Raw genomic sequence first — 25734 nt, 5'->3', positions numbered from 1 at the left:
CTTGAATGCAAAACAAATGTCTGAAGGATGAGCACAGTTCAAATTCAGTTTATTATTTATAGTACATTCAATTCTGAAACAGTCAACCAAGCTTGTAAAACAAAGTGAAAATTTGAGCAAATTAAAAGCAATCCTACGCAGTTGTTCTTTGACCCTTTTAAAAGGGGTTGGGTTCATTTTATACAGCATCAGCCGAGCCCTCTCAAACCCCCCTCCCACTGGTCAAATGGGAGTGGCCTAACACAGTCACCACAATGTGGCCTCCTCCATTCACCTCCTATTAGGGGGGACACAATTACTTCTCAGGTCATGCATTAATATGAATTGTGTGAATATTTTGAGTGCATGTGATATTTAATTCTTCAAAAAAAAGGTCGAAAAAAACCAAATAGCGATCACCTAATATATCCTTGCTCTGTAGAACATCTAAAATGCCATGAACCTTTTAAAATGGAATTAATCTCTCATTGAGGCTGTTATTATATATTCAGTATTAATGAAGGTTGAACAATATGCGTTGTCACATTTCAACCAGCTAATATTTCAACATACTGCTGCAACCAGAAACAGAACTGATATGCAAATTGAATCCATGAGTGTAGCCTTACATATCACTCAAGGAAATAGTCCCTGATCACGCAAGAATAAGAATTTCCTCTTAGCCGTCTTCAGTCCCTGAATGCAATGTGACGTTTTTTTACCACCTCTTAAAGTAAGCAAGATGCCTGATGTAAATCATACAGGGTAGAAATGTCTGATTTTAGCCTATCACCTACAAGGATGGAGGAAGATTGAAGGGACTAGGATGAAATCATGCCCTAGCCAAAACGCTAAGGGCAGTAAGGGTCAGCATTGATATATTTTCTGAGCGATAGGCATCAGCTCCTCTCAGCTCACACTGATCAGGTCTTAAAGTGAAAATAAATTAACAAGCATTCACGCTATAGTATAAGTCAGAGCATAGTTATATAGTCTCAGTGTGAGTAAAAGGTGCTGGCACATGGAATGGCAACACTTGGAGTGTGAGATAATCTTTTGTTAAATAAAAGAGGTAAATAGGGCAGAAGGTGTCCATGAGGTGCATGAGGGAGATATGGTGGTGTTGTGTTTGTAATGTGCAGTGGATGGCTGGGCAAGTGAAGTGGATGATCAGAAACGAATGAAGGTGGCATCGATCTGCCTGACATTGGGAAGCGCCAACATGATCTTGCGTCTGTACTGAGGGTCCTTCTGCAGGGGGTTTCTCTCCAGATAGACAGTCTCTAGACCTTTGGCGTTCTTGAGTTCGTCCAAGTCTCCCCAGTTATCTATTTGGTTGTCATTCATCTGTATAAGAGAGAATAAGAAAACAAATTTGAAACTTTTTAGAGGAAGAAAAAAAGAAATATTAGCATAATGGCAATGTATTTTTTAGTAGATATTAGAATTAACTAAAATGATAATTGTTACAAATGATAATAGCAATATAAATTGAGACTCTGGAGTACGCGGTTTACATGCACTACTGTTCAAAAGTTTAAGATCGGTACGATTTTTTGTAGTGTTTTTGAAAGTCTCTAATGCTCACCAAAGATGAATTTACATGATCAAAAATACACCAAAAACAGTGAAATATTACTACAACTCAGATTATTCCTATGATGAAATGAAAAGCTGAATTTGCTCAGTTTTCAGTGTCACATGATCCTTCAGAAATCATTCTAATATTCTAATTTGCTGCTCAAGAAACATTTCTTATTATCAATGTTGAAAACAGTTGTGCTGCTTACTATTTGTGTGGAATTTTTTTTTAAACTTTTGGTAACACTTTAGTTTAGGGTTCAATTCTGACTATTAACTAGTTGCTTATTAGCAAGCATATTACTAGTATATTGGCTGTTTATTAGTGCTTATAAAGCACGTTAATGCCTTATTCTGCATGACCATATTCTACATCCCTTAATCCAACCCAATACCTAAACTCAACAACTACCTTACTGACTATTAATAAGAAGTGATTAGGAGTTTATTGAGGCAAAAGCCGTAGTTAATAGATAGTTAATAGTGAGAATTGGACCCTAATCTAAAGTGTGACCTGACTTTTTTTTTCAGGCAACTTTGATGAATAGAAAGTTCATAAGAACAGCATCTATTTAAATAATAATTTTATTTATTACAAATGTCTTTACTGCCACTTTTGATCAATTTAATCCATTCTCGTGAGCTATCAGTAAAATGACTGATTTCCTTTCAAATAAATCTTACTGACCTCAAACTTTTGAACAGTAGTGTATATTTGTTATGTACAAAAAGTAAACCTTTTTCTTCTTACCCAAAATTCTTTTAAATCAGTCAAATGGCTGATATTTTCAATCTTTTTTATCCTGTTTGCAGCGATGTCCAAAGTTGTTAGCTTTTTCTAAAAAAAGAAAGGGAGGAAGATGAAAGATCTGTATATTCTTGCACTAAAATATTCTGGGACGGATAAAAATAAAACCACTGCTAAATGAGACGACAGATCAGAACACAAAGAAAGACCCTGTGGAGTAAAGGTGCAGTGAAGAGAACAAAACAAAATAGCTGGAGAAATAGGGAAATTAAGCATGCTAGACAGCTTCTTATGATGACTTCTTTATCTCGCCATTTGCTACAGAAGTTTGTAAACCACCACTCAGTCACAAATATTTCATGCAAGTTATTATTTCAGAGTATCTTATGGATAAATGTTGAATTGAGAGGAAAAAGTACTGCATCCATGAACAACCATGGTAGATCTTACATTGTTCTCCAGGCCCTCCATGACTTCAATGCCATTATGACTCAAGTAAAGCTCTCGCAGGTTCACAAGATTCTGGAGTCCCTCCAACTTCGTGATGCGGTTACTCTGTTAGGCAGGAACAGATGTTTTAACATCAACGGAGAAGGTAAATATGGCTTAAAAGAAAAAGCACTTTCTAATCGCAAACGCACCTGGATACTGAGGACCGTCAGACTGTGCAATCCATCAAGGTTCTGTAGTTGAGTGATTTTATTCGTGCCAAGGAACAAACTCTCCAAAGAACTAAGAGAATCCAGATTCTCAATAACCTAAAATGAACATACAAGTATTTACAGCTTGAAAACACATTCACAATATGAATAGAGAAATGTTAAAGGGATACTCCACTTTTTTTGGAAATAGGCTCATTTTACAACTCCCCCAGAGTTAAACAGTTGAGTTTTACCGTTTTCGAATCCATTCAGCCGATCTCCGGGTCTGGCGGTACCACTTTTAGCATAGCTTAGCATAGATAATTGAATCGGACAAGACCATTAGCATCTCTCTCAAAAAAATGACCAAAGAGTTTCGATATTTTTCCTATTTAAAACTTGACTCTTCTGTAGTTACATCGTGTACTAAGACCGACGGAAAATGAAAAGTTGCGATTTTCTAGGCTGATATGGCTAGGAACTACTCTCATTCCTGCGTAATAATCAAGAAACTTTGCTGCCGTACCATGAGTCCAGCAGGCGTAATGATATGACGCAGCGCCTGAAAATAGTCCCCAGCTCGGTAACTTCCAACGTGACCGGGACTAAGTTTGTCTAACCTATAGACCTATTTTCAGGCGCTGCGTCATATCAGTTACGATGTAACTACAGAAGAGTCAAGTTTTAAATAGGAAAAATATCGAAACTCTTTGGTCATTTTTTTTGAGAGAGATGCTAAGATGCTAAGCTATGCTAAAAGTGGTACCGCCAGACCCGGAGATCGGCTGAATGGATTCGAAAACGGTAAAACTCAACTGTTTAACTCTGGGGGAGTTGTAAAATGAGCCTATTTCCAAAAAAAGTGGAGTATCCCTTTAAGTAAGCAAAGGGGAATATATATATATATATATATATAGCATAACCGATTTGGTCTTGGATGTCTCACCCGGATGCGGTTAGAGCCCAGCTCAAGCATCTGGAGGCTCATCAGTTGATCGAGGTTGGAAATGCTTGTAATCTTATTATGAAGCAAGAAGAGCTTCTTGACTTTTGTGAGACAATCCAATCCCTCAATCTTCCTCAATAAGTTGAACGATACATCTAGCTGCCTGCAAATCACAGTCACAAATGAGAAAACTGCATGCAGAAACTCTTTTAAAAGCTTATTATTTGTTCTTTGTTAATTCTTTAAATACAAAAAAACCCATTTTTTTTTACAAATCCAATTTTTTAAGCTCTTAGAAATGTACTCTTTGAATTTATGTTGGTTTCATATGGTTTTGAAAAATATTTATTCTCTGGAACTCTATATATTTTTTCTGTTTTTTGTTTTTTTCGCCTTAATGTCACTTGCACCACATGACTTTGATTTGGAGGATAACATTTTAAAAAATATGAATAATCAGGTTTTTTGTTTCTTCAAAAAACGATGTTAAAAGATTATGCCAAACTACTTGAGGTTATTTTTTCAAGATTTGCATTTGTAACAAATCTTTTATTTCTTCATTGTGATATCATCCGTGTCCCCCCCAAAAATATCACAAGGAATTTGAATAAAGTAATTAAAAACACGCTCATCATAAAAGAGGGGTATTAAAGACACTGTATGTATGAACACAAACATTCAAAAGTTCTGGGTTGGTAGTCTCTCATGCTCAACAACTCTGCATTTGTTTTGTAAAAACAGTAGCCTAATTTGTGAAATATTATTACTATTTAAAATAACCATTTTCTATTCAAATGCAATTTATTCCTGTGATGTCAAAGCTGAATTTTCAGCATCATTACAGTGTCATAATCCTCCAGAACTCATTATAATATGCTGATTTGCTGCTCGAAAAACATTTTCAGGATTCTTTGATGAATAGAGAGTTTAAAACCAAATTTTTTTTTGTAACATTATGAATGTCTTTACTGTCAATTTTATTCAAATTAATGCATCCTTCTGAATAAAAGTAGTAATTACATAAAAAAAAACTGTAATACTAAACTATAAAGTCTTATAATTTCTACTGATTTCGAACAGTAATGTTTAAATAAAACATTGTATGTACTTAAAAAAAAAAAAAAAAAGGTCTGGACAAAATAATATCTGACTTACTCAAGCTCTGTTAGGGCCTGAAGATTCTCTAGTTTACGGATCTGGTTGTCATAAAGATCAAGTTCCTTTAATGAGACGAGGCTGTCCAAGTTCTCAATCCGTTTGATGAGGTTTTGTCTGAGAGAAATTGTCTGATGGTGGAAACAAAGAAAATGACTCATTTAAGATTTGTAATTAGGCATAATTGATACTGTAAATAAATAATTGTCCACAAATCTTCATCCAGTAACTAATTCTACTACATCAATTATCTAAAGAAACAGCCTTTGATACTCTCACCTTTGCCTTCAGGAGAACCTCCAGACCCTCAATCTTTCCAATGCGACAGTGGACCAGATCCACATCCTGAATAAATAAGATGCAATGAATGTGCTAATAATAACATCATCTGTCTAAACTCTCTAAAAAAACAACAACATCCTCCTCAGTCACCTCTTCATCTGGGTCTAAGGTTATGGTGTCCATGTCAACGGGTGACTCCTCAGGTACTTAAGTGGAAGGGAGAGAGGTGGTAAGAAAAAAGATTTGTGGAATAAAGAACGTTTTTAATGGTTTCCCTCAAACTTCTTTCAAAACCAAGGTGGGTCTCACTCACCAGTGGAAGGGGCTTGCAGAGAGTCGACCTCTCCATTGAGACTCTTCCTCTTGGTCTCATCATCACCAGATTCCTCAGACTCACCCCTCCTGTCAACTTTAAATCACAGCTTATAATTTTTTTTTTTTTAATCATTTTAGGGCACACCCACAGTACCAACCTGCTTACAAAATACCACTGCTGTTATCTGGGTCAAAAAATATTGATGGCCCGTACTAATAGGAAAGCCTCCATCTATTAAATGAGCCCATCCCACACACACACCCTCATCCCACAGCAGCAGCATGCTAGCAAACTGTGCTGATACAGCAGTTGGAAACAAATGGAGGCATCGAGAAAAGCTCGATTTGTGACGTCTGATAGCTCACATTCATGTTCTCCTACACTATCCACCCGACCAGGTGAGACTTTGACAGGTAATGCGAGCTGGTGGGCTACATTAGCTAACCAGTAAGATGTGCTGGCATTGACGCCCTGTACACAACTATACAAACAGCAAAAAGAGGTCTGTAGTAAATAATGGCTTTTAAATACACTGAAAATAAATAATCAAGAAACGAAGCAGCTTTCATCGCCATTTTATGCGTGCAGACTATAAGAGTATCTTTAGAAAGCTGTGTGATAAACGTAAACAATCACACATTGCAGTCTGAATGAATGGTAAGAGGACACTAAAATATGAACTGATTAAAAATAAAAACTCAGCGCGTGTACAAAAGCTTAGTGCAAGAAGAAGAATCGCTGCTTTATGAAATGCTCCTTTGAAAAAATCATTAAAAATAGACAAGTCCGCTCACCTTCCATCTCTTGAGGCTCTCCGACAGATAAAGTCGCCATTTTTGCTCTAGACCCGCCCACTTCGCTAGATGATTGACACCTGGATCGACCAATAGAAAACATGGAGGCTGTTTCCTACGCCCGTGGACTATAAATACTTACGATTATATAATAAATTGAATGCACGACAAAACCAAACGCAAATAATGCTATGAGATTATACATTTGTAAGCATTATTTCGTGTTCATTCATACCAATTTGTTCAAAGAATCCTTTACATGTATAACCTTTGTGCGATTTGCACTGTTTTATTGTCCGGCACAGATGTAAGACCAGATCTTCAGCAAACTATTTTCATTAAATCACTACTGTAACTAACAATTTAGCCACATACATTATATGCCTATTATGTATTTAGTTAGTTCATTTTAGTCATTAAAAACGTCCCATTTAATATATACATCCATTGATTTATTTGCATGACAAAGCACACAATTTGACATAATTTCACATACTGACATGAAACATGGCACAATGTTAAGAGTTCTTTGACAGTCTATTCATAAAATACTTTTCTTCATAGCAAATATGTCTATTTCCTTTAAACCCTGATCACAGCTTACGATATTACAGTTTCACAGTCACTCATTTACTACAGTTGATCATTATCAGGCATTATATCATTAGCCACTGTTGATAGTATCAAGTAAAAAAAAGAAGAAAAAAAAAGAAAATAAGGTAACAAGTTTTCCATGTTTGCAGCATTCTCTTTATATTAAGAGGTAAATTTAATGTTACAACCTATACAACATCAAAACTATATGTGCAATTAGAAAATATTGACTAAAATTACAATAGCATTATTGAATGATTGTATAAATTACCATACACTACCAATGGATAAACAATGTGTATGAACTCAGTGTATTAATAAAGGTGAGAAAGAGCAGCAAGTATCACTGATTACTCCCATCCCATCTATGTAAACAACATGAATCACATATAATTACAAAATGTATTTGTTCAGTTTTATTAAAAAACAACAACAACAAAAAAACAGTAGTTAGATAAAGGCACTGATTGATTTCCAGTGCCCTAATGGCTAAAGTATTGATTGACAAAATCATAATACAACATCTATCTTATTTTAAAATAGGAATTGTGCTGCAGCCTGCCACCTCGTCATAATACTGCGGGATTCACAACTGAGTGACTTGGATTTGCACAAACAAGTTGTAAATCTGTAAAGCTCCCCGTGATTAGGCAAGACTCATAAACTGTACTCAAACCACTGATCTGCAAGCTTCTATATAGGAAATCATACTGTTCCAAGTGTTTTTCTCAGTGAGAAAGAGAATCACCCCACAGCTGGTAAATCAGGGCTGGTTGTACCAGTGCATGGACCGCTGAAGAGCCCTCTCCCAGCTCTGCAGGACACCTCTGTATTGGCCTCCCGTGTCCCCTTCTGCTTTACTCCATCGAGGAAGGAAATGTTGGTCAGTGGTCAAAAGCTTCTTCAGCTCCTCTTGGTTCTTCCAGTAGCCTAAAGGACAAATCAGAATAAAATGGGCAAATTAACTCTATAAAGCCTGGTATATGAAACAATAGTCAGTTTTTATTCAAATGTAACAATTTATTGAACCTTTAGATACAATAAAACAAAAGTTTTGAGTATCATGTTTGTTACATCAGGCTTTTATGGCTCATATAGTGTGATATAAGAGGAAGGAAAAAAATCCTACATTTTATTCAGAGGCCCAAACAGAGCAAAAATATGAAATTCTGGTATGTAATATCATTAGATCTTTATAACAATACAGCAGACTACTTAAAATCTAAAAGCATATACATATGATGCGAGGCGACAATACCGTCGGTTTTCTTTGAAGTCGGCTTGGTGTGTCCCAGGCTTTAGGCTTTGAGATAATATTTAAATGCTAATGTTTTATGAGCAAAGCTTATCACAAATATCTCAAAAGGCCTTTTACTTGCTAAAAAAAAGTATGAACTATCAATCAGATGACAGACACAATATTTTCAGCAAATATTTGATCATGTTGATTACTTAAGAGACCTTAGAAATGTGCATATCAAATCCAATACAGAAGGCTTTATGGGGCTTTATTTGCTGCACTATAATGTGTGTTTTTCCTTACCTGTTCCTAGTCCCGCAATATAAGCGGCTCCAAGGCAAGACATGTCAAAGTGACTTGGACGTGCTATCTTATGCCCCAATAGATCAGCGGTCATCTGCATGATGAAATCATTGGTGCATACACCTCCATCTGCCCTATAAATGTGTAGAAATACACGCAAGTTCAGACAGGAAGGAGGGATCAGGCTATGCCACAAGACAGAACTGGGCTGAAACCCTCACCTGATTTTAGTGATGGGAATACGCGTTTCCCTAAGCATGACATCAAAGAGCTGCTTGTTCCTGAAAATCAGAATAAGAATGGCTGTTATTTGCCTATATGTACACAAGGGGGTTATGACTAGAGATGCACGGTTATTAAAACTTTGGTCGTTACCTAGAAGTCCTTTACAGCCTATTGGGAATTTGTAAATATTTTATGTTTTGGCAAATTGTTGGCCATTTGTATGAATTAGTACAAAAAAAACTCATCCGTACATTTTCACACTATCTTCTCATGGCCCACTGAAGGTTTGGTTTACAGTGTTGGACCCTACTTACTTAAATTAAAATGTTTAAATTTATACAAACACACATCTTAAAGATCAAATTTCTTCCACACAAACTTGTAAGGTTTTCTCACGAGATGGGATTGGAGAAGTCAATTATTACAATGGGCAAAGACATCACCAGCTGAGGAGTAAAGTAGAAACATTGGGTATTCCAGAAAGCAGGTTATGCAACTTACCGGGGTAAGTTTACTCAACTTATAACCTCAACTTTCAGTTCCAAAACCTGAGGTAAATTCCAGGTTATGCAAGTTGCTATAGAAGCTTATTCTTAGAACATAACCTGCTCCAGAGCAGGTTTTGGAACCTGCATACCACGAGTAAACAAGGTTTGGGTTAATCAACCGAGAGTTCAGGGTATGTGTGACAGGAAGTTAACCTTGCTTCCTGGAATACCCGGGCTGTTGAGTAAAGTTCAGCCTTCATTTATCTGAAGGATACAACTTTTCTTAAAGGTGAAAAAGGGGAAGCAAGTAGGAATGGGTCCCTATTACTATAGTCCTGATTAACTACTTTAGATTGGTAGAGAATGCCAAGGGATAGTGGTTTGCATCCAAACACCTTCTCATTTATTTTTTTCTGATTGTGCAGTGGAAGAACCTAGTCATCTCATGACTCATGACTCAGAACTCATTTTTTTACAACAATGACTGATTGTGAGAATATGATGTGTGAAGAAAAGCATCATCAGGGGTCTCAACAGGCCAATATGCTTTCTTTACAACTCAAGTGACATTTTCATCCCTGCAGACACTGTGTGAGAAGCTGTGCCCTAAGAATTGTCAGGTTTTCTGTGGAGAAACTTGTTTTTGTCTACAGATTTCAGAGTTTACTTCCTTACTTCCTTTTTCAGGCCTAACATAACACTTTGAAACACAATGTACTAAAACGCTCTGTCCTGTGTTTTTGAATGTTGTATGTTGTGTTGCTGTACCCTTTGACTTTAGTTTTGTGAGTGTAAAAATAGCAAATTTGGGAATTGAAACTAGACAGATGACTAAATTTGAACCTTGTGATTAACAATGAAGTAATCATTAAACAAAGTTTGCTTTACCTGGTAACAGAAGGGTTTGTCTATGAAAACCAATCAAATTGTGGGGAAATTATGTAATGCAGCATGACATTTTTACCATACCTCCTTATTCTATAAAAACGGTTGTATTCTTTTAGCTGGTGGGATTCTCAATGGAATGTGTCTGAGATCCTCCGGCCCTTGCTTCTTCTTGGGGGAGATTCTCTGAGAACTGCTCGAGAGATCCTCCGGCCGTGATTAAAGCATTTAAAGGACATTTGCTGAGGTCTGTTTGTCGATTATTCCTGTGCAGGAAGTAAGCTAGTTACGGGAACAGGTATTAGCACCCAGCCGCCGTCGATGTGTAGACGCGCTAGAGTATAGGGTTGTACTCAGCCGACGTCGATGTGTAGACGTGCTAGAGTATAAATATTATAGGCCCAGGTAGACTTTGGTCAGATGAGATAGGACTTAGTTAGGTTTAGGGAAAAATCTACGACACATCACAGCAATAGAAAACCACAACCTTCCAGTCAATTCTAGATGGACAAAATCAAGTCCCACCCTACATTTTTTCAAGAAGCCATTTGACTCGGATATACGTCACAATAGAGAATAAAAAAATACTAATACAACTTCAATGAATCAGTGGGAAAACAGTGTTAAATACCAAGCTAAATTCTAAGAAAAGGATTGGACATGCCTCAAAATACATACGGTTGAGGACAAAGTCCATTTACACTGCCCAGCAGTGAACTGAAATATTTTAGTTAGTTAATCATTTAAGTAGGCTATGTTGTGTTTTATCAGAACAGGAACAATAACAGATGATTTGAAGCAATTCAGCACTATGCATACGAGCACTTATTGATTGATTTGGCTAGCACAGTGTTTCAGTTGTTATTGTGTAGTGTCAATAATAGTAATAGTAATAATAGTAATAGTGTCAGTAATTATTAACTTCAGTTTTTATTAAGGAGTAAAAAAAATTGATATTTTCCCAAAGCCATGGTTAATTTCTGACCTTGATAAGATCCATCCCTTCTGCCTTTTTATAACTTTAACAGATCATATTCTTTGGTTCATGAGAGATCTTTTGATGATACAGTCAGATCTTGCAAGCAGCTTTGCTCAGCTCACCTGAACGCTATGGACTCCAGAATGGCTCTGACCAGGTGTTTCTTAGTTGTGGAAGGTTTTAAGCCCATGAAAGAGGCACAAGCTTTAGGATCATTCAAAGGGGCCTGTGGCACATAAACACACAATCATAATCTTCCAGATTTCAGATAATCTTGGATCTCACCCAAGTTCATAAGTGAATCATCACCCAGTTCATTCAGACAGTGGAACAGATTGATGGATCTCTAATCAAATGACATGATTTAAAAATCTGCTGTATTTATAACAAATCCATGAGGTGAACCATGAGTTAAAAACATGTAGACATAAAAAAGACCAGCCTGTATAGGCAACAATGAAAGTCTATGAGGCAAAATATCACAGATGCACTTAAACACACCTGTAAGCCACTGAAAGACGGCACAAAATATACGCCATCTGAGTCCTCCACACTACTGGCTATGGCTTCTGTCTCCTTCACATCAGAAAAGAGTTCTGTAAGACAGGCACCAAAGAAATTACACGACAATAATAGAATTGCAACAACAAAAGTTGTTTTATTCAAGTTAAATAAATTATCATAATGGAGTTGAGTGTGCATCTACAATCTTCAATGGTTCTTTTTGTATTTCAGGGTTTCTGCACACTTTTTAAAGTCAAATTTAAGGCTTTTTAAGAAAAAATCTAAATTAATACCATGCATTAGGGCTGTGCAATATTGACAAAAATATGTCTCGATATTTTCAAAGTTTTGTTGATAATAATTAGATAATATTTTACTGATTGTGTTTTTGTGCCTGGTGCCATAGCTGGTTTAGGCCTGTTGTTGACAGCTGACTCACGAAGATATTCATATTTTTTTTTTATATTCTATTCTATGCAGTGGTCAGTTCACAGCAATGACAGAAATTATTTATTTTTATTAAGGGGTAATATTTGCCACCTTAAATTGATTTCCAGGGGCATTTTCACCTATATATGGACATTTGTAGATGTATGCATCACCTTTTGTGTCAAATTCTAACATTCAAATTAAATTCTATTAGAATAATAATGTAAAGTAGGTAATTATCCAGGCCAGCACTCTTAAAGTTGATAAGTATATGCATTGAGTGAAGCCTGCTCCTATCCTCACTTACTTAGAATAATAACACAATACCATTGTTGCCAGTCAAATTAAATCACAGGTGACACAGAAGCAGCATTAGAACTGGCATTAATATATTTACACTGCATTTACAATTTCATAAATTAAGCAATGAGATTTTTTTTTTTTTTATTCAATATTTAAATATGAACTGATTTCTAAAGGTACTTTAAATGTGAAACTAAAACCGCCAGTAGGTGTCGGCAAGTCACTGTCTTAGTGAGTTGTGAGTTGAGGGAGTCATTAATTCAACCGATTTGTTCAAACAGCTGATTCATTCGGGAAAGAAGCAAGTGATTGTTCATTGAATCATTCAATTGATTTGCTGATTCATTCGGGAAAGAAGCAAGTGATTGTTCATTGAATCATTAAATTGATTCGCTGATTCATTCGGGAAAGAAGCAAGTGATTGTTCATTGAATCATTAAATTGATTCGCTGATTCATTCGGGAAAGAAGCAAGTGATTGTTCATTGAATCATTAAATTGATTCGTTCAAAACACAGATTTCAGTTAAAAAAAATGTATGCTGTCTGTTGCATTGAGACTCTGCTACGGTTTCATTTTGAAATTCTCAGTGGCGAAATAAAGGGAAAACAAACAATACTGACAATATTGTTTATAAAAATGTAACTCACAATGTTCATTTATTGTTCATTTAACTATTATATAAAATAAATATCACATTTGCAATTGTGCACAGGAAAATTACACTCTTGCTGATGTGATATTGTATGATAACAACAAAATATGATATAAATATAAGACAAAAACTCATTTGGGAACATACCTATAACTGCACACATCACGCAGTGAAAGCACGAGAGACACAAGCGATGTCAGCTCACAGTGCGTCAATATCATGACAATACACATCGCACACCACTACGCACATAAAGAATGAACTTACAATTGAACGGACATTCAACAACTTGCTTCTTCTCTCCTCCTGTTTCGCGAGACAGATGTGACGTGAAATGTCATGTGATCAAGCAAATCCATAAAGAAAGAATAATAAATAAAAAAGTACTCTAATTAGTTTTAATTTGGAAACCATTTAGATATGTCTAAGTCAAATTGCCATCGAAAATTTAAGACCTTTCATAAGAAAAAATAAGACTTTAAGACTTGTTATGGCCTTACATTTTAAAAAAATCTAATTTAAGACTTTTTAAGGATCCCTTAAAAACCCTGTATTTATGTAGTGAAAAATACATATTGAAGTTAAGGTATATGTGTGGGCTTGTTATTTTGCAAGTAAATGCACATTGGTCATCCTCCTCACCTAGATCCTGTGCCCATTTAATCGCAGCACCCGTTCCAGCGGCGTTACCTTCAGCCAGATACACAACTTCAGCACCGATCTTCCAGCCCACCAGTGGATAAAGGCCTATTCAGAAAACACATGATACAGACCACATGAAATGGACACATCAGTGTCTCCTTTCTAACTGATCACACTGTGATTCATCATGAGTCATATCATGCCCTAACCTGCTGTTTCCAGTAATATGCACTGCTATACAAAAGTTTGGGGTCGGACTCGGTAAGTTTTTCTTGTTTTTGAAAGAAGTGCTGAAAGAATGCTCACCAAGGCTTTATTTTTTTGATAAAAAAAACACAGTAAAATTAGTAATATTGTGAAATGTAAATATATTTTAAAATGTAATTTATCCCTTCGATGGCAAAGCTGAATTTTCAGCATCATTACTCCAGTCTCCAGTAGCCTGGTTTCCATTACAGATTTGCTCAAAACTTTTGCTATATTTTCTAAATGTCGATAAAAAACGATTGCGAAATGACGGCGTTTCCATTAACCAATGGTATGTGACTAAATTGTAATTGTTTTCTCTCGCGATAAGTCATTCCAAAAATCATGGCAACAAATGTTAGTAGGTTTATGTATATCCCTGCCAGCGCACTAGTCATTATTTTTAATCGAAGGAGACGTAGGCGTGTTATCCAAGCATTAATGGCAAGAAAAGCCCCTTATACTTGGGAGCGGCACATATGAGGTTTTTCTCCCTCCTATCTGCTTCAAGGTCTTGATAAATTGTGGCACTTTGTTCTTTAGAATCCAGTATTCCCGTTGTTCTTTTGTCTTTTATGAGTTTTATAAAGAACTTTAAAGAATGATCGCTGATCAATTCAATAATATGCTGATTTGCAGGTCAAGAAACATTTATGTATCAATGTTGAAAACAGTTGCTGCTTAATATTTTTGTGAAAAACCGTGATCCTTTTTTTCAGGATTCTTTGATTAATAGAAAGTTCAAATATTCAGCATTTACGCTCACTTATGATCAATTTGCATCTTTGCTGAATAAAAGTATTAATACTAGTATTAAAAAACAGTAAGTCAGTAATTATTTTCACTTTGAATGGTAGTGCACACTAAAAGTCACAAAACTTCAACTTTGTGTTACTGGTTTCGATTAGTAATAGTTCTAGTGGATTATTAGTAGTCCTTTTACAGTTGAATATTGTGAGCTTATTAGTCAAGGTAAGATCAGCACTGGAACGTCATACCGGCTACAGATGTGTGTGGTTTGTTTCCTGTATTGATGTCCATGAAGGTCCCTGTGCCCATAGTAATTTTCACATCTCCAGTGTCAAAACAGCATTCTCCAAACATGGCTGCTTGTTGGTCCGCCATCTGTGACAAAGACATTACAGATAGGGTTGTGGCACCAAACACAATTGAGCACATGTCATTAAAAAAATGGAAAGCGGGCACATTTACAAAAATGTTAATTAAGGTGTATTGTCTTTATAAAAAATTAAGTAAAACTGCAAGACAATGTTTATACTCACAACAGACATGATTGGGATGGGCACTCCAAATATGGATGGATCACTTGATCCAAATTTGTGACTAAATACAAGAAAAGAGAGCATTAATTATTTCATCCAAAGTGCACTAAAAAGTATTCTGGAAGTATTGGAACAATTCACGGTGCATGAGTACCTCGTGTTCTGCACCCTGGGAAGGATGGAGAGAGGTATAGAAAGAAGTGAGCAAATAAATCCACTCCAGCACATCTGATGATCACACAAACACACACTATGAACACAGACAGTATCTATGAACAAGCACCACTTACAGAAACACATTACAAGACACTATATGGACAAATAAAAAAAACAAGACAAACTTGGGCAGCCCTGTTGGATATTTTTGGAATTTAAATTTTTTGTTATTTGCTAGGCTATATTGTGCTAAAAAAAAAAAAAAAAAAGTGAGTAAATGATGACAGAATGTCCATTTTTGGGTGAACTATACCTTAACTGTCTATTTGTCTACCTCTCAAGGCACGCATGTTTGTACTCAAGTCCACAATCCAAAGGTAATGATCAGATAACAGCAATTACACAAATACAGTAATCGAACAGCTGTAACTGACCTGATAGGAATCAAATATTGCTGTTGTACTGGCATTAGAGTAATCTGTAGCATGAACCAGGCCTGCAAACAAACAATAAAACATAACAGAACTTTAAAAGATGTACTGAGCTCTATAATAAGAGATTTTTCCTGGTCTTGCAAGTAGTTCAGACTTGTACTCACCCTGCCAACATTTTAACTTTAACTGTGATATATATATTCCATTATATTCCATTAAATGTTAAAGCTAATGTATCTCCATGACAGCCATACATTTTTAAACATGACCGTTTATAATTTGCAAGCCATTATAACTAATGCTTCAAAGACAAATGTATCTTTGTTACTATGCAAGTACAATTTGCAACACATCAAGGAAACCAAAATGAGCATGAAGAAATAGCATTCAAAAGTTTGGTGTCAGTTAAAAAAAAATTCTTCCCATTTCTCTCTGTTCATCAAATAATCCTAAAAAAAAAAAAAAAAAGTATTACTGTTTCCACATAAATATTAAGCAGCACAACTACTTTTAACATTGACAACAATAAGAAATGTTTCTTAAGCATCAAATCATCATATTAGACTGATTTCTGAAGGATCATGTGACACTGAAGACTGGAGTGCTGAAATGTGTCATTGAAGGAATAAATTACATTAAAAAAATTATTAAAATAAAAACAGCTGTTTTAAATTGTAATATTTCACAAAATTACAGCTTTTACTATATTTTACATCAATAATGCAGGCTTGGTGAGCATAAAAGACTCTTTCAAAAACATTAAAATATTACCAAACCCAAACTTTTGAATGGTAGTGTATGTGGTCAGAGAATGCAAAATACAACCAAATACGAACGCTCTCACACTGGCTCCAGGCCATCCTCATCAATGATGTGCCAAGTTGGAAAATAAGTACTGTAAAATGATAATCATCACTGCAAATCTGACTGCATATGATTTTTTACTCATTAACACTGGTTTGTGACATTCACCTTTGCCAAGGATTGTGAAGAAACTGCTTTCTAGGAATAGTGTCAGTCAGTGATGTTAGATATCAGATCTGTCGCATACTTTTGACAGATCACTAACTCATTTTATTTCTGCAAGCTCTTAAAAGCCTTGTTCAGACAGTCAGTCCAAATCCGATTTTTGTGCATTTCTGATTGGAATCCGATGATATTTAGCAAGTGTGAACGACATAAAAAACAAACATACAATTTTTACAAATCTTTTTCAAGCTACATACATATGTAACATGTTTCATAAACATATGTTTCAGTCTGACTGCTCTGATCTGATTTCGCTTAACTTTTCTGCCTATGTTACATTCTCACGGCAAGTAAAATGTAAACATGACAGACCTTATTGTAGGAAGCATGCTAAAAGTTGTTGCAGACACAAGGTTTTGTTGTTGCAAAGAGCAGGTTGAGTGGAACATTACAATATACTGCTAGTATATTGTAATTGGCATATGCCTACTAACGCAATATCACTGCAGTAGAAACCAATGAAGATATTCTGGAAAATGAAAGCGTGCTACAGGACACACAAATCGGATCCGAACAGTTGCGATACTCAGTTTGGAGAGTCGATCATTTAGATCAGATTTCGATCGGATGAATAAATAAATCTGATTTGGACTGACAGTGTGAACATAGCCAAATGAATCCAGCTAGAATTCTATGCACATAGAGATCTGATTTCCACTGTTCAGGTGACTTCTAGTAAATAAGATCCCTCACCTTTAGTGAGTTTGTACAGCAGCCAGGTGTCTATGGTCCCAAAGTAACACGAGCCGTCTTCGACTGCCTGCCGCAACTGAGGAGAGAGAAGGATAGATTAAAAATACCTGTCAATACCTGACAAATACTGAATGCCATATTTGAACTAATTCTGGTTTACCTGAGGGATATTGTTCAAGGCCCAGACAAGACGCAGTGACACATGCTGGGTAGTAAAAACAACCAAACTGGCTGCAAGGAACCGCTTCTGTCTGGTCAGGTAGTGCAGCATCTTCGTTACCCCATGTATAGTCTGTCATAACACATACATACAAATAAATACAGTATGCTGTTAAAGTCACCATGAAATCAAAATTGACAAGTATTTATTAAAAATGATTTATCCGTTCACATCATAATTTTTTTAATGCATGTGCCCTTGACTTTAAACACTAACTAAAGTTGAAAAAGTGAAAGCATAATAGGACCCCTTTAATGTTGCTGTTTGAGCATAACAAAGATCTGCAGTCCACTCCAAAGGGAGATATTTTATTTAACAGCATCCACTTTTCAAGAACTACAACGAACGGCTCGTTTGGACTACAACGCGTTTTTTCAGGATCTTATGAAGTCATATTGTTCCTCATTTAAATAATCTCCGCCCACGGAATACGCAAAAAAGTTGGCGAGGCCTGGTTGAGCTGCGCTAAAGAATAATGTTGCTGTTTTTTCCACCCTGGAAATATTGTCCATGATTTTGTAATTGATTACTGTTTGTATTACCATAGTTTTCCAACAAATATGATTAAATGGTGGATAACATTGTATCTATAAGAAAAGTAAAAAAAAAAAAAAAAAAAAAATGACCACTCTGAAACCTGTGAAATCCGTGCTTGCAAAGTCTATGCTTGAAATCCATTCAGCACAATCCTCTTGTTTGTAAACATTGTCAGGGTCTGAATCGGGCCTCGAAATCGTTTGAAATTGACGGCATCCTTAATATTTACATCTGAGTAGAGCTCGCGGTTATGAAGGGACGGAAAATTTCCCGAACACGCGCTAAGCGCTGCCAATTACAACACACTGGGCCAGTTAACCAATCACAGCACATTTCGTATTTCGGAAGGAGGGGCTTCATCGAAAATGATGCGTTCAACCAGACTGGAGATAGAGAGGAGCTTTAATAATGTAAAATATGTGAAAAATAATGCGTTTTTTGAACAATCAAGCATGAAAACATTCTAGTACACCCCAAAAACAAAATCAAGACTTCGTAAAAGGGCATAATAGGACCCCTTTAATCAAAATAATTTCCTCTCCCTCTTGCAACATCACTTCTCTGACAGAGTTTTTTAGCGTGAGGGCGGGACAACCTGTCTGTCACTCACATGAGATCACAGCAATAGCAAACCACAATAGTCCAATCAATTCCCAATGGACAAAATGAAGTCCCGCCTGTCATGTTTAGTGTTTGTGTTCATGTTCATGTGTTTGCCTGTGACCTCCAGTTTGCCCATGTGTTTCATTGATTTAATCCATCACCTGTTGGCTTGTTAATTACTGTCGTTATGAGCTCATTTGTCCCAGCTGTGTCTAGTTTCCCTGATCTGTTCCCTGTGTATTTAAGCCCTGGCTGAGTCCCAATTCGCCTACTTATACTACGACCTAAAAGTATGTACTTTTTTTGTGAGGATAAAGTACATACTTTTGAGTGTGTAGCAAAAGAGTATGCACGTTCTGGGACATACTTCGATGACGTCATGCAACGTGAACGAGAACGTGGTTGCCTAGTTACGCACACCGCGACTGTTAACAAAACACTTTACATTTCATTCATTCTTATATGTCCAATATAATTTTATTTACTATTCCCATCTTTTTTTCCTCATCATTTTTTCCACAATACATTTACAATGTGTTTTACCAAATTGAGGAGTGAAGCAGGGCGTCGTCGTAGATCAACCAAACGCAGGTCGTTTGTGAGGCTGGTTCTGACATTCATGTGCAATGTGTGTAACGAAAGCTACTTATTTTCTGAGTTAAAATATTTAAAGTTTATAGTATAACTATTGTTTAACGTATTTTATACTTAATTTTATACTTATGTATAATACTCAAAAATACCCAGATGAAAATGAACCATGCTTTTACTATAGTAAAAGTGTAGTAACCATGTTTCTTTGGTTGGACTGATAAAGTTAACATTTGTACAGCCACAGTATTACTACAAATAAGTCAGTGTGGTTAAACTATGGTTAGTGTAGTAAAAGGTGTTTATTTTCATAAGAGTTTATAGTAAGGTATAAATCTAAGACAGAAACATCAAAAGAAATACATAAAAAAAAGACACTTGTATGACACTGTACTAGAGCCTTTTTATTTACCCTACAAGATAAACACGGTAATTTTTTGGCACAACATAAACCCATTAATATTACGATACAATAAAATATAACTTTAATTAGGGTTAAACATTTGAGTTCTTACACTTAAAAACTGAGGGTGCATCTCCGCTGCTGCATCCGGTGTGTTAAAAATACAGTCGTATTTTTACATTTCGCGGTCTTTCTCCTCTGCTATTGACGCAGCTCGGACTCATCTCTTCAATCGGACTCGATTGTTCACCACACCGGCTTCCATGTTTACATCACCACCATCACCACAAAGCTCCTCCCTCCCGCACGCATTGATCTGCACTTTGAATTCTAACCGGAAATAGTAGGCCATCCGGGTATCTTTGGAATACTCATTTCAACATACTACGATTTGGGACATACTAATTCTAGTTTCGCATACTATTTAGGATGGATAGTATGCGAATTGGGACTCAGCCCCTGTGTTTCAGTCTGTTCCTTGTCTGTCGACATCTATATTCTAGGTTGGTCTGTTTATTTTGTTTATTATCCTGCTTATTTTGGTTTTGTAAAGATTTGAGTTAGTTTGAAAATAAAGACTGCTGCATTTAGATCTTGCTTCACTTCGTCTCTGCTGCAACCTAATGTGGGACACCACCATACTTTTTTCTTGTTAAAGAAGCCATTTCACTCGTATAAGCGTCACAATAGGGAAGAATAGACGATCACAACCGCCATTTCATGCTGACTTTAAATATTTTAAATATTAAAGCAGCATTCCAATAGCTGTGACAAGAAAAAACCCTTACAGGAACTTAACCAGTAAAACAAGACGAGCCCCAACTTCCAGCTTGACCTCTGCCCTCTATGATAAGATAATGAAAACATTTTCCTCTGTTGAAACTTGTTCAAGAAGACCTAGTTTTATCTGCAACAACAAATACGGGGTCAGTGATGCTTAGAGCAAGCTGCAATAACATGGGTCATAATTTTCAAACTGACAAGATATGTCTCTGCAATGATGGGACAAAAAACTAATCAATGTGAATGATGCAAACCATAGGAGCATTAACTGACCACACTTTTAGCATGCGTCAGAAAAGATACTCACAGGCCAAATATTCACTGTCAGCACCTTACACAAAAGGAAGTCTTCGAGAAGTCACAGAGGTTCTCGTTTCACTGCTGTATTGCTTATTTAGCTTACAGGACTTGGAATGAAATACTCATTCATTCACATATACAATGAATAATAAACACTACAAACTGCCACAGTCCAAACAATACGCACTTTGTTTGCAGTAATAAACTGCTGTAAACTGTTATGCATTGAATGTTTTTAAATTGTATAAGAAATTGTTTAGCCATTTGGAGATCAGCATTAACTGTACCAACTCCCAAAAATCTACCAACAGCTTGGCAACACCAATAATACATCATTTCTGATTTGTTTTGCACAGAAATTGTATAAACGTTAATTTTAATTTAATTTAACCCTAATTTTGTGAACAATTTCCATTTGTTGTAATAAAATTACACTACTGTTTAAAAGTTTGGAGTCAGTAAGATTTTTTTTATGTTTTGGAAAGATGTCTCTTATGCTCACCATGGCTGCATTTATTTGATCAAAAATACAATAAAAACAGTAGATTTTTTAAAATATTAAATGTTATTTCAAATTGTAATAATATTTCACAATGTAATTTATTCATGTGATCCATTTTTTCAGGATTCTATGATGCATAGAAAGTTCAAAAGAACAGCATTTATCTGAAATAGTACCATTTTGTAAGATTATAAAAGTCTTTACTGTTTATTCATTTAATGCGTCCTTGCTGAATAAAAGTATTAATTAAAAAAAACCTTACTGTCCCCAAATGTTTGAACAGTAATAATAATAATGTATGAATTGTCAATGCGAGGGTGTGGTCATTTGAATTATGTCTGTTCAGATTGATCTGTTCCAGTGATTGGCTCAATGAGAGTCTGAAATGAACAAATATGTTGACAAGATGATGACATCATCCACAGCAGCCTTACCTTCATAGTCCAGGACCTGTTCCACGAACTCACCAATTCGGCTGCCCTCATGTCCTGCCAGGTGATGAAATTATGAAATGGTTTTCCTGTGTTTCTGGAGATAATAACAAAGAAAGTCACTTCTGTTTGTCCACGGTGCTTTCTGTTGAGAAATCACAGGATTTAACATATACTAACCTGTCCCAGGTCATGAACGTTGCCCTCTGGGTAGAGATGCCAAGACCTTCCATTTGGCACATCTGCAAGCCTGAGTCTAAATCACAGAGAGAACGGAGAGGTACCAGTCTCTATTATAACCTTAATCAGACATTTAAATTCATGTACCAACAACATTTACCACAGTGGTTCTAATCCTTTTTGACAACAAAGGCCCCCTTTGTACAAGACAATATTCAAAGGCCTCCTATTTAAAGGTTTAGTTCACCCAAAAACAAAAAAACTGTCATCTTTTACTCACCCTCATGTCGTTCCAAATCCGTAAAACTTTTGTTCATTTTTGAAACGCAAATGAAGATATTTTAAATAAAATTTGAGAGATAAGCTCAAGTTTCATCTTAATTATGAGTACTAGGCTACTTTTAATAGTATATCCAGTTTTAATATGCCATTTGAAGAAATGCATGTTTGTGCAATTTTGTTATATTTCAGTGCTTAGTTGTATGCGGTGGAATTTTTTACTTATCAAAACTGTGTCGTGGTTTAAAAAAAAGGTTGGGAACTACTCAACTACAAATTTGTCGCTTCAAAAAGTTCATAAAGAGATCATAAACCGAATCTATTTGAATATAGCCCTTTAATCCAAATTTTCTGAAGAGGCTCAATCGATTTATATGATGAACAGATTTAATTTAGGCTTTTATTCACATATAAACATCGAACAGCAAACATAGACAGAAGCTCAACCAAACACGCTTGACGCACGAGAACGAACCTCATTGGTTTTTGAGGAAGCTCAAACATGCTGCATAACACGAGAATAGCAATGGAGAGACAGAAATCTCTCAGATTTCATTAAAAGATGTTCATTTGTTTTCCGAAGATGAATGAAAGTCTTGTGGGTTTGAAACGACATGAAGGTGAGTAAGCCTAAATGATGACAGAATTTTCATTTTTGGGTGAACTAAAACCTTTCAGCTGATATATACCAATGGTACTTCTGTTATATAAAATAAATAAATATATAAATAAACCCAAAAATATGATGTCAGTTTAATGACAGTTCATCATCTTTATTTTTAGTGTGTATTTGAATTTGAATTAATATTATGTTATAACTAAATTAAAATAATTGAGACTTATTGAGGCCCTCCTTGAAGTTTGCGGAGTTGAGAACCACTGATATATCAGATTGGACATCAAAATGAATTACAGTGACCCTAAAGAGTACATGAATGCCTCCTCATAGCAAACATCCAGTATCTTATTTTCATGTAACCATTTTAAGTGAATTTTAACTTCCAGTATACAGTATACATTTTACACAGCGTCCATATTAAACATATACAATAAGGCTATAATAATGTGTAAGCTGGTCCAGGATGTAATTATAAAATAAATATGCTGTTCAATAGTTTTAGAGCGAATTAGAGAGTTAAACATGCATTATTTACAATCATTTTAATATTTATAGAATAAAACGGTTCAGAATCATACAGTACATGCAGAAGACACAGTAAGCATGTTGTGCTTGATTAATCAAATATTATAAAATTCAAGTTTGATACTGAAAAATACACTGGCATGTTTTTATTTATAAAGCTATCCTGGGTCTACTTCCTTCATATCTTTATAGCCTACGGTCCCAGGAATTATTCTTATGGTCTGTTTCAGTGGTACATACTGAATTGGGGAAAAAGGCATTTCAATTTGCTGCTCCCTCTGCCTGGAATAATATGCAAAGTAGGCTGAAACTTAGGGAGCTGGTTTCATTGGACATTTTCAAAGTAGTTTTAAACGATTTGGAGAATGAAACATCGGGCTGTAGATGTTTTAACGATGTATTGATATTGAAATTTGATTGGATTTGCTTGTGTGTCTGTGTGTATGTATTGATGGATGTTATCTGTTAAACTCAAATGAGCTGTGTCTGTCAGTCTTGGCCAGGACGCTCTTGTAAAATTGATTCTTAATCTCAATGTGCTTCTTTTACTGGTAAAATAAAGGTTACAATATATAGGCTATATTTTTAAATACATAATGATTGCATTTTGCTATTTATTCTGCAGCATCTGTCTAGCATGATTTTGTTTGCATGCATGCCACTAGATGTGATGCTTTGATATCTGATGCAATGACATTCATACATGTTTTAAAAAAAAAAGTCTAAATAGTGTTTGGGGGGATGCTTGTGTGATATTAGAGGCAGAATAAAGAAGTCTGACCTTGAACTGCTCCTTTGACTACAGTGACAAACCCTTTCCACAGTTCATCAGGGTCAATCTCTACCCATCCAGGCTGAGGATACAGAAGGGAGACCTGCAACAAGGAAGCTGCTGTCAACATTTCACACATTGGAAGGCACTGGCACAATCATGTCACGTCAACCAGCTGTCATTTACCTTCGAGGAGCAGGACCCCCTGATATTGGCACTCTTGTCGTACACATGGCACCTTATGGAGGTTGTTCCCACATCAACAGAGAGAATGAAAGTCTCTCGTTTGCAGAACCCGTTTCTCTGAGTCCCCATTGCACAACGCGTTTATTCAGAGAGCCACAAAGTTATGTGAGTCGCCATGGCTGTGTCCAAACATCTAGTCAAATTATCCCGTTTTCAACTTTTCTCCATTTGAGTTTCATTCCTCCAAAGACTTAAAAACCAAACTCGGGCAGATTTTTATTCCGTTAAGCAAGCCGATTGAATGTGTTCACTTCATTGCTTTGAAGCTATATTTTCAATGGACAAACAATAATCGAAAACATATCTGTCCCACAACTTTCCTAAACTTTGGTCTAACGTTACTTTAAATCGGCAAATAAAATATCAACAGTTGCGTTTTGAGCCTAAAACATTCTCTTATTTTCATTAGTGAATGATACAAGCCAACAAAAACTAGAAGTACACGCGTGAACCTCGGTAAAGAAGGCAACAAAAAAATAAAAGCAGCGGTCGGCCGATTAAGTAGTACGATTGTAAATCTGTACGTCACACATCAGTCGATAGGTGTGGTGTGGATACTGAGTTCTTAAAGAGACAGTGCACCATTATCAGAGGACGAGGGGGTTTCTGAACTCTCTGCCTGCTGACGCCATGTGCGCTCGCTGCGAAAAAAAACGGAAATGTGTTCAGAAAATAAACTAGACTAGTAGTGGAGTAGTTTGTGAAAATGTTTGATTTTGAATATAACTTATAAGCCTGACTGTGAGCTATCAGCCCGCTTTATTTCATTGTATTTTTTAAAATAATCATGTTTAACAGCAGAATTCCTGTTGGAAAAACTACATTACCTATGATACTTTACAGAAAATCACACCAATAAGAGTCGAGAAAAGCAACTAATGTCAAAATAGCTCTTTAGCTCCGCTCTGAGCTCTGAGTTGATCTCTCTACGTTTTCTAAATACTTAAATGTTTGTATATATATGCATATTTTACAATAAAATAGAAATATATTGTTTTTATATATATAATCAACATTTGTAAATTAGTCGTTTTATATTTCAGCGCCACTGAAAAAGGGGGCGAACCGCATACTACTCTTACTATTTCTGCCATAGAAAGATATGATAAAGGTAGTACGTGTAGTAAACTAGTATGCGGTTCTAAAACTCCACATATCTTTTTTGGGTGGATATGTAACTTTTATTGGGGTCCAAGCTGAATTTAATTCATTTC

The 25734-nt window shown here is 35.9% G+C and overlaps 2 protein-coding genes across 2 annotated transcripts; both read right to left on the bottom strand.

Annotated features, from left to right (window-relative positions):
- Positions 1-32: 32 nt before the first annotated feature.
- Positions 33-6543, bottom strand: ppp1r7 (protein phosphatase 1, regulatory (inhibitor) subunit 7). The gene is made up of 10 exons (XM_084411808.1): positions 6443-6543; positions 5646-5741; positions 5483-5538; positions 5330-5395; positions 5051-5181; positions 3896-4058; positions 2950-3066; positions 2759-2863; positions 2312-2398; positions 33-1326 (listed from the first exon to the last, which is right to left on the bottom strand). The coding sequence occupies exons 1-10, from the start codon at positions 6480-6482 to the stop codon at positions 1150-1152; spliced, it is 1038 nt and encodes a 345-aa protein (XP_084267934.1). The 5' UTR covers positions 6483-6543; the 3' UTR covers positions 33-1149.
- Positions 6544-7402: 859 nt separating this feature from the next.
- gk5 (glycerol kinase 5) lies at positions 7403-25058 on the bottom strand. Its single transcript, XM_084411807.1, has 16 exons — positions 24461-25058; positions 24284-24377; positions 22080-22155; positions 21903-21996; positions 17690-17821; positions 17530-17605; positions 15808-15869; positions 15372-15445; positions 15218-15278; positions 14933-15059; positions 13689-13793; positions 11658-11752; positions 11279-11382; positions 8801-8860; positions 8580-8713; positions 7403-7966 (listed from the first exon to the last, which is right to left on the bottom strand). Exons 1-16 carry the CDS (start codon positions 24587-24589, stop codon positions 7800-7802), a joined length of 1590 nt encoding a protein of 529 aa, XP_084267933.1. The 5' UTR covers positions 24590-25058; the 3' UTR covers positions 7403-7799.
- Positions 25059-25734: the final 676 nt, after the last annotated feature.

Source organism: Rutilus rutilus (assembly GCF_951802725.1).
Source record: "Rutilus rutilus genome assembly, chromosome: 6".
Lineage (NCBI taxonomy): Eukaryota > Metazoa > Chordata > Actinopteri > Cypriniformes > Leuciscidae > Rutilus > Rutilus rutilus.
This window is presented reverse-complemented; position numbering and strand designations above follow the sequence as displayed.